This window comes from Jaculus jaculus, chromosome 6 (genome assembly GCF_020740685.1).
Source record: "Jaculus jaculus isolate mJacJac1 chromosome 6, mJacJac1.mat.Y.cur, whole genome shotgun sequence".
Classification (NCBI taxonomy): Eukaryota; Metazoa; Chordata; class Mammalia; order Rodentia; family Dipodidae; genus Jaculus; species Jaculus jaculus.
Genome location: NC_059107.1, coordinates 132,203,881 through 132,214,289, shown reverse-complemented (window position 1 = coordinate 132,214,289; position 10,409 = coordinate 132,203,881). Strand labels below are relative to the sequence as shown.

Genomic DNA, 10,409 nt, shown 5'->3' with positions numbered 1-10,409 from the left:
CTTAGCAGGCATGTGCCTTAACCGCTAAGCCATCTCTCCAGTCCTAGCTGTTAGAATTTTCTACAGTTGAAAACACTGTTTATGTTAGCTGGCATTCTCATCCAGGTCAGGCGTTATGGAGGCCACAGTCCATGGCTGGGTTATTTGGGGTATACCTGTTCTGAGAAGGCTGTAAATAGAACCTTAGAGCAGCGCTTCCCAAATTTTAAGTGCATACCCATCACTCCTGCTCTTGTCAAAATTAAGACTCTCTTCCATCTCAACATTCAGTTTTGCATTTGCAACAAGTTCTCAGGTGATGTTATTGCTGGTTCACAGACCACAATTTAACTACCAAGGATTTGAAACTGGTTTTAAAAAACTTGTGTGCACATCAAAATTGCCTGAGGATCATTACTTTTAAAAATATTAACAACTTTAATGGAATGTGATCCTTATGCCATGTAATTCATTTATTTAAAACATATAATCAAATGGTTTTACTACATTCAGCATTGTGCATACCTCCCCACAATTAATTTTTAGAATACTTTGGTCACTTACCATAGAAAAGCTTGTGTCACTTAGCGGCACATTTTCCCATTCTCTGGTTTAGGCAACAACTTTAGGCAGCTCCAGTCTGCCACTTGTGTCTGTGCAGATTGGCTAATCTTATATGAATTAAATCATATAATATATGATATTTTGTGACTTAAAAATACTTAGACAGTCCGACATCTTAGCAAAGCCACAGTGGTCGCTGTGGCTCTCCGAGCTTCACCATGCTGCCCAAGGACAAAAAGAAAGATGCCGGGAAGTCAGCTAAGAAAGACAAAGACCCAGTCAACAAGTCTGGGGGCAAGGCCAGAAAGAAGACATGGTCCAAAGGCAAAGTTAGGGACAAGGTCAACAACCTAGTTCTGTTTGACAAAGCTACTTACGACAAACTCTGTAAGGAAGTTTTCAACTATAAGCCTAACCCTGCTGTGGTCTCCTGGAGACTGAAGACCCGCGGTTCCCTGGACAGGGCAGCCCTTCCGGAGCTCATTAGTAAAGGACTTTTCAAACTGGTCTCAAAGCTCAAGTGGTTTACTCCAGAGATACCAAGGGTGGAGATGCCCTCCTGCTGCTGGTGAAGATGCATGAACAGGTTCAACTTAACTGACTATACATTTGGAAAAATAAAATTTTATTAAGTAAAAAAACAAAAAAAACAAAAAACACAAACAAACAAACTTAGATGAGCTGGAGAGATGGCTTAGTGGTTAATGCATTTGCCTACAAAGCAAAACAACCCAGGCATGATTTCCTCAAAGGTAAGTACCTTGCTGAAGGGCGTACTGCTCTTCCAGGTACAGCACTGGAATTTGAACACAGTTTGTCTCCATATTTGACTTTAAATTCCTAATTTTTACTTACACACTATAAAACAAACTGAAAAGCCTAGTAATCTAACAAACCAAGATATTTCTTATGTAACATAAAAACAAAATTTATGCAATCTCCTTGCCCCTCATTCTTTCCAGCCTCCACTATTGAAGGATGAACCTTGGTGCAGACACACATCCAGCCAACAACAGCTGAGTGAAGGCAGTGATAGCTGAATTCAGAGGTGTGAATCTGGGGGTTCTGCTGAAATCTGGCTCACCTGGGTGATTTCAAGCCAATTAACCTCTTGAGGCTCCTTTTCTTCATCTGATAAGTACTGACTCCAATACCTACATCACAGTCTTACCATAAAGAATAGCTGAAACCTACACATGAGCATTCAGTGCATGGGAAGTAATAAATTGTAGGCTGGGGTGTAATAGAAACACTGGACATCCAGACCATGTGACATCAAAGTGCTTAGGTCAATAATGAAGCAATTATTCTCAATTGTTTGCTTTTTCTTATAACATGTATTCGATCCATCATCAAAACCCGCCAAGTCTATTTTAGAATATACCTCACTTTAACCACTTCCTGTATCCAATGCTCCCTTAGCAAGCCTCTCTCATCTTTCATTGAGAATGCCAACAGGTTAACTTCAGGCTAGCTAGTCTTACTTTCCTCCTGTATTTTCTTCTCCTTGCAAAGGAGATTTTTTTTTTCTTTGTGACTATCATATATCATTACCTTGATCCCAGTCCTTTGAAAGTTTTCCATTAGAAAGAAATCTAACCCTTAATCAGGCAACCTCTCTCACTGCCTCCCTTTCTGAACCCATTATCACTTTCTCTGTTCCTTACTGGTTTCCTTTTTGTTCCTGAAATACTAGATGCTTTCTTCTTCGGCCTTTTTCTTGGGGGGAGGGTTGAAATTCTCATTCACTCTCCCCAGTCCTTTGTTCACTTCAAATGTATCTTACTCCAAGATATGTTCCCGATCACCCAACAAAAATTTTCCTTCCACTGTGGTCTCTCTTTATACACTAACATATCCATATTTAAACTTTTCCTTATATGTTTGCTTACATATATACATATATATCTCATATTATACATATAAAACTTGATGCAGGAAAAACTTTATTAGTATTGGTAACTAGGAAAGAGAGTACAGAACTACAGAACTGAGAGAATCCAGATGTCTGTATTCTAAAGATCTCAAGTCACTGGTTACATTATCAGTGGTAGAGCCAAGAGGGTAATAAATTCACTACTGTATAAGAAGGCAGGAAACAACATGAATAAATGAGTGTGTACAATCTAACAAGGCAGACCAGGGCAGATTGCTGAGGTTCAAATGCTAATCAGGGGCATTTGTAAGCATTCCAGTGGTAAAATACCTTCAAGTCCTCTTTTCAAACCTGGATAGTGATCTGTGAACATGCGGTCTCATGGGAGAAACTCTTGATCTTTAAGTGCTGGAATACCAGTGTCTTGTATAGGTGATTCATCTTTAGCTGAATGCATGTTCTCCAGACAGGGCATCAGTAATGAGGAAGGCAGCTGGGTGCCTCTGAGATGGAAAACAGTCAACAGCTGTAAGGAGAACCATGGTATGTTTGCTCTGGGGTAGGCAGTGCCAATCTGCAGTATTGTTTTATTTTATTTTATTTTTATTTATTTATTGGAGACAGAGATAAGGAGAGAGAGTGAGAATGGGCAGCCAGGGCCTCTAGCCACTGCAAACAAACTCCAGATGCTTGTGCCACCATGTGTATCTGGCTTACGTGGGACCTGGAGAATCAAATCAGGGTCTTAGGCCTCACAGGCATGCACCTTAACCACTAGGCCATCTCTCCAGCCCTCTGAAGTGTTTTTTAAAGGACCTGTTTGGTAATCTAAGGAGACTTCACAGACATACTCCTTTTAGTAATGTGATTGTCATCCTTGTGCAGAGGCCATGCAAATCTTCTCTGCTTTGCTCCCGTTTTAGTATATGCACTGGGGAAGAGAAAATACAATTGTCATAAAAGAAGCAGAAACAATTCTCTTTTCAGCAGGAGGCCTGCATATAATACTTTGCTCTAACGATTAAAGGATTATTTATGGTGATAGGAAAATGTGCTGCTACCTTTTCTCTCAGGGAAGGATGTTTATCTTTCCCTATCTCTTAATATCTTCATGAATGAAAGTATATGGAAATCAATGGGTCATGGATGAAGTTTCCCAAACTTCAAAGGCCTGGTGCCTTTGGGCATGGAAAGAACTGCCTGCCACCCAAATGGGCCCAAGCTTTTCCTTCCCCAGCTGGCCCCTACTCCCCAGCACCACCCCCTCCCCACCCATCCTCACCACAGGCAGAACCTGGCTGGTCAGGGTGTTCTGAGGGCATCTGAGAACTAAAACAGATGTCACAACAGAAATGTTTCTTCCCATTTGGAGGAAGAATGAGGGATCAACATGGGTTGGTGGACTTGTATGTTTGGAGACAGAAGGTTATTAGAAACTACTGCCAATCAATCTCTTCCCTCAGGTACCCATTCACCCTGGGCTGGACCTGCTTTTAAGTCTGGCCTTGCAAATCATTGACAAAAATCACCCAGCCTGCTGGAAATCTGCTTTCTCCTTGGAATTTTAATTCTCTTGTGTCTTCTGGCTCTGTTCTGAGCCACTGTGAAATCACAGTTCATGTATGTTAGCAGGAAGGGAAGACAATATTTTATATATTTATGTCAAGAAATACATAAATGCTATATGTAAACAAATATCTGTGATATGTAAAACATATTCAGACAGATAAATAGATTTTCATATATGTGTGCATATATATGCATATATTTATACTACATACCAGTTATTGACCATTTATGTGCATTTTATACATATGCTTTATTTATTACACACATAATCCACAGCCCTTTGTATTTTCTAGTAGTTTTTCTTTTCCTCCTCTTATTTTTCTAGTAACTCTGCTGAGTTTGTTTACATGGGAATTCCCCAACTCTTTACTGACTGGATGAAGAGGCCAGATGACTGAGCTCTGGTTATTCTCATGGCTATGGGGCAGGAGACATGAGACCTACAGGAAGCTTCCTCGCTGAAGAAACATAGCAGACTTTTGTCTCCGGCACTTCTGAAAAGGTGGGCTTGTTGCCCAAGGGCTGGACATGGCAGATCTGGCTTGGCCTGGGTTCACGGGCATTTCCCCAGGATATCTAGGGAAGCATTATGTCTGTAGCTGAGATTAATAAATGAGCTCTGCTCACTTCCTCTGAACTCATGAAGGGCTGGAGGTGGGCATGTTACCTGTGACCCTAGCTCACTTTTAAGGGGAAGAAAGTACTTTTCCTTCTCTTTACACTTTACACTTGACTCTTACAGCTCACAGTGGTAGGCTGAAGGCAGACAAGGTTAAAACCCAGGGCAAGCAGCTTCAGAAAAAGGTGCCAGGGAAGTGATTTATGGGTGAGAAGAAGGAGGGAGAAATTTTTAGCAAAATGCAGCATTTCAGTGGTCTGTGGTATATAAATTGTTAAAGGCATGAAGTTTCCTGGATTTCAAATCTGACTCCCATTACATATTTGCAATATAGTCTGAAATAAACAGACTATTACAGACAGTAAGTAACAGAAAGGCTAAGTGAAATAGACAGTTCACATTTGATATTTCCATCAAGTTGATTTTTTTTCCTCAGTAACTGAATATGAATTCTCCCTGAGAATGAATGTTTTCCCTACAGCTGGTTACATCCTTACAGCATGTTGGCTTCTGGTCCCTGGTGATGTAAGAAAAGCTATTAGCTATGCAAGGAAAGGCCATTAGCCATGTAAGTTGAATACCACAGATGTTCCCTGATATGTCCTGGTTTTTCAGATGTAAATCTTAATATTCTGGGAGGCCTGGTAGGAAATGCTAGGGAATAATTGTGGGATGAAAGAACTTTTCAACAATACTCTGCAAATACATGGACATTGTAAACAAATCTAGTCTCTACTGTACTTCCTTCAGCCATAATGATGTTTTTTCCTCTCCGGGGTCTTACTGTTTGCATATTTGCAGTGTCCATGGCAGAGTTGGTTTACCACAACACTTCACCTAGACTTTGCCCAAACACCTGGCCTTCTTGTCAGTCTCTTAGGAGAATTCTTTGGGAAATTGCTTGATGGATGGGCATGGACTCTTCCCGAGACACTATTGGAACAAGAATGGACAAGTAAGTAGCTTAGCAATTCACTGGACAATGCTTCTCAAAGCCAAGGATGCATTCTTTCACTCCTTTAGAGTTTATGGGAACGTTTCTGGGTGTTCCATTGTGTCTTATGGCAATCATGTGTGCTGTGTTATATTGCTCAGCGCTAACAGAAGCTGTAGAAAGAAGCTCCTCCAACCCTCCTATCAAGTGCATAAACCTGCCTACACTGGCACCTATGTACCCATCCTTTCTAGATATTATAGTAAAGCAGTGGTTTTTCAAATTTTTGCCCCCAGAGCACTCATTAAAATATCCTTGATTATATGTTGACAAAGGCTAGACCTCTGACGCAGACACCTAGGGAGTAGGTTTGGAAAGGGAATTAGAATTTCACTGAACACACGTTAATTTTCATGTACTTTGCTATCTGAAGACTATGACCATAACTAACTATATACACCTTCTCTAATGTAATCATCCCCTTCTACATATCTCCAGGGTAGGATTCCACATTAAGATCAAGGACCCTGGAGTTATGACACTATCTGGGCAAGTTACTTAAGTCTATGCTTTTATTCCCTGATTTATAAACAGATGATAACAAAACTGCCTGTTTTTCAAAGGCCTATAAGGAAAACTAAATGCATAGTTAGAGGTAAGCATACACATATGTTTGTATAAGGAATATATAGTTAATAAAAATGTGAGACTTTCCTATCAACATTTAAGTGCATGCAAGACTTTTCAATTTCTTTCTAAGTCTTGGATTTTCACAATTGCTTCATAGGCCATTTCTCACTCCTTTTCTGTAGCCACAATAATATCTCCTTCTCTTTTTGTTATTTCTATCAAAACGTAATGCCCTCTATCTTCTACACACAGTGCTTTAGTATAAGATCCAGTGCTGGTCTCAATAGCACCTTTTACCTGGTTATTGCCATTCTTCCATCGTTAGCCAATGCTCTCTTTTGTAGGGAGGCCTCAGCAAATGCCCTTAGTTCCCTGCTTTTAAGTTCTATCAACATTTTAATTTCACATTTACTTATAATATCACTTGATTAACACATCACCTCTACTCTACTGTAATCTCCAGAAGGGCTGGGTTCCGACTAATACTTTGTTCATAAATGTTTTTTTTTTCTTTTTTTCTTTTTGTTTTTGTTTTTTGTTTTTCGAGGTAGGGTCTCACCCTGGTCCAGGCTGACCTGGAATTAACTATGTAGTCTCAGGGTGGCCTTGAACTCACGGTGATCCTCCTACCTCTGCCTCCCGAGTGCTGGGATTAAAGACGTGCGCCACCACGCCCGGCTTTTTTTTTTTTTTTAAATGCTTAATACTGAGGCTAGCATGTCAAAAGGTGTTTATAAGTCTTTGTTTCATTAGTGAGTGGATGGGACTGTACATGAAAACTCATAAGGAGAGAGGCACGTTTGAGCTACTGGGAGTACCTCTACATTGTTTGAAAGTCCAGATGTGGAGTGTGACAGGTACAGGAAGCAGTCCTCAACTCCGAATGCCTGCCACAAAATGTCTGAATGCTGTCCCCTCTTGCCCCGCTCCAGTGACACTGGAAAGGAGCAAGAATGACAAGAAGGCTGGGATTCCAGGCAGGGGGATTGTAGTAACTTGTGAAAGTTCCCTTCCACCCCTAGTGTTTTCTTCTCTGCCCATGGGGCCACCTTTCTCTCAGGAGCAAGTGCTATTTCCTTTCACAAACTAGCCATTTTCTGTGGTGAAAACATTTGCTGGGCATTCAGGATCACCCAAAGCGGATTCCTAAACAATTTTAGGTTGCAGAGAGGCTTCTGCTGTGTGCCATAACTTTATTTTCCTTTCTGCTTTCCACACTAGTGAGGGTCTTGCTCACCTTCCCCTTGGTTCTTTATCAGCGTGCAGCTCTTCTTTCCATTTCTTTCACTTCATAATTAAGAAGCAAGGTAAATAGGTGAGAAAGGTAGATTAGGTGATAGGAATGTTCGTCTTCCTAGAGCAGCCTTGAAAAAGACCGAGTGTTGTAATTTGAGGAACATATTAAAGTGGAAATCTCACTCTTTGCAGATCCCTTTTGAGGAATAATAGATCAGTCAAATGATCAGTGTTCTGATGGAGCTTTGCTCATTGTTTCCCAGGGTGAAGCCTATGTATTAACTAATTTATTGTTTATTTATTCATCTTTCACCATGCTTTCCTGATTTTTCATTTAAGGACAAAAAGATTTGTAGTTTGAGCAGCTGTGTCACTTCCTTCCACGTTTCTGTCTTTGGAGACACTTGGCCCATTGAAGGAGCCCACAGTTTCATTTCAGTAGATGCATCTCTCATTTATTCAGGATTTAAGTGATAGGGTAACTCATTGTGCTGCTAATACAATTATAGCCTTTGTTGTGTGTCATATCTTGCTTCCATATAAGCAAGGAGATTGGCCACCATACTCTGTTGTAAGGACAGAGGAAAAGGACAATGTAAGTGTGGCAGTGTCAGGGAAGTGGGATTACTCCTACTTGGAAATAAATGTACAATTTCTCATTTCATTTGTAGCCTTAGATGAATGCTTATAAAATATAGGGCTTTGAAAATCCAGAAATAGTCATGAACTAGTAGGTTTGTAATGTTGGAAAATCCATCACAATGCTTTATGTAGCTGGCTATTAGGAAATTAAAAAAAAACTAAGAGTTATTTCCCTTCTCTTATATTTTGTACAAATCTTACCTCTATGTCAGTAGAAGATTCTAGTAAGTACAATATTTGCATTTTGGCTGTTGTTTGCTTTTGAACCAAGGTATATGTCACTTTAAATCCATGAAAGAAAAAAATAAGAGTACTATTAAGCTGCTAGTTTCTACTTCAGAAATGACTGTCTCAGCCCCAGCTTGTACTTTTCACCTGTAGAGGTCTGAAATGGAGAAGGAGCAAGTGGGCTGGAGTGAGGAGGCCTCTTCTCTCTCAGGCTCCTTTTCTGGGGTCAAAAAGCTTTCAGGTTGATATAGGAAGGCAGGTACCCACTTTTTTCATACTTGCTAGCAAGGGTGTTGTCATTCTCTAAAGCCAAATTTATAAATAATTTAAATAGAAGTAGATTTAAGTTTTAGCTCAGCTATCACCAACTGAAGGGTCCAGAGGAAATTATTCCAATTCCCAGTGAAAGACAGCTTCCAGTCAACAGATATATTATAGTACCCTTTGTGGTGTTTTGATTCAGGTGTCCCCCATAAATTTAGGTGTACTGAAGGCTAGGTTCCCAGCTGATGGAAATTTGGGAGTTAATGTCTCCTGAAGGGAGTGTATTGTTTGGGGAGGGCTTATGGGTGTTATAGCCAGTTTCCCCTTGCCAATGTTTGGCATACTCTCCTGTTGCTATTGTCCACCTTATATTGGCCAGGGGCTGATGTCCACCTTCTGCTTATGCCATCATTATCCCCTGCCATCATGGAGCTTCCCCTTGAGCCTGTAAGCCAAAATAAGCCTCTTTTTCCCATAAGCTGCTCTTGGTTGGGTGATTTCTACCAGCGATGTGAACTGGACTGTAACACCCTTCTTATAGGATTGTTAGAAAATTATTAAGTAATACCACCAGTTGCCATTCAAGTAAATGCCTCTCCCTTTTCCTCCTCCTCCCCTGCTCCTGTTCTTCCGAGCTTCATTTGTAGCTAAAAACATAAGAACTGTGGCATGTTTAAATCCAGCCCCCATCAAAACAGTGAGAAAGGAGGAGGGTTGCAGTTTTTGGCCAATGCTTATTCTGCAATTTCTGATGGCCCAGTAATTTCTATCATAAGGAATCATAGCCGGGCGTGGTGGCGCACGCCTTTAATCCCAGCACTCGGGAGGCAGTGGTAGGAGGATCGCTGTGAGTTTGAGGCCACCCTGAGACTCCATAGTGAATTCCAGGTCAGCCTGGGCTAGAGTGAGACCCTACCTCGAAAAACCAAAAAAAAAAAAAAAAAAAAAGGAATCATAAACTAATTATGGAATTGGTTGTTTGTAAAAGTCATAATCTGATCCAACAATAAGATGAATAAAGAACATGCCGTAGGTAATATTAAGATAGCATTAAGAGGTCTGGGCATGGTGGTGCACACCACAAGGAAGGAGTCAAAAAAGATGAGCACAACTGAGATGGGAAAAATCTTGTTTGGAAATAGAGATCATTTTATTTCCCAATTCCTAAGCTTCTGCTGGGTAAATTAATGATATTTTCAGACTTTGTTTCTTTTCTGTAAAAATGACATACTCATTTTGGAGAATGGAAAATAAATTGAATAAGACATGGAATCATAAAATATCCATAGAAGAAAACATAAAAGTAAATTTCTTATGTTTTTTCCTTGACATTAATCTTGACAATGACTTTTGGGATATCTTACCAAGAACTCAGGTTACAAAAGTAAAAATAAGTAGATGAGACTATATCAAACTAAAAAGCTTCTTCTAGTAAAGGAGCCAATCCAAAAAAAAAAAAAAAAAAAGAAAGTAAAAAAAGAAAAAAGGGAAAAGAAAAAGAAAGAGCTACTTTCATGTGTAAAATATTTGTAATATTTGTTATGATTTGAATGTGTCAAATTTCATGTGTTCAAAACCTAGTTTCTCAATTTGTATGTTTACAGTATTTGGAGATGGGAACTTTGAGAGGTGATTTAGTCACAAGGTCTCTATACTATTAGTGGATTAGTGGGCTATCTAGGGAGCAGCTTTAAAATTATTTATTTATTTATTTTAATAAAAGTTAGCCCCCAACATGCTTGTTCTATCTCATCATCTGATGCCTTCTGCTACGTGATGACACAATAAGAAGTCCTTCACCAGGTGCCAATGTAACTTTCTTGGATGTTTTAGCCTAAAGGTAGGGTTAATATTCAATGTTCATATTG

General features: G+C 39.9%; 1 protein-coding gene and 1 non-coding gene across 2 annotated transcripts; one reads left to right on the top strand and one right to left on the bottom strand.

Moving 5' to 3' along the window:
• Nucleotides 1-761: 761 nt before the first annotated feature.
• On the top strand, nt 762-1,115 carry LOC101605167 (40S ribosomal protein S25-like). Its single transcript, XM_045151677.1, has one exon. The coding sequence runs from the start codon at nt 762-764 to the stop codon at nt 1,113-1,115; it is 354 nt and encodes a 117-aa protein (XP_045007612.1).
• A 2,145-nt stretch (nt 1,116-3,260) lies between these two features.
• On the bottom strand, nt 3,261-3,368 carry LOC123461890. Its single transcript, XR_006637945.1, has one exon. It is a non-coding gene; the product is annotated as a U6 spliceosomal RNA (small nuclear RNA).
• Between the last annotated feature and the right edge of the window lie 7,041 nt (nt 3,369-10,409).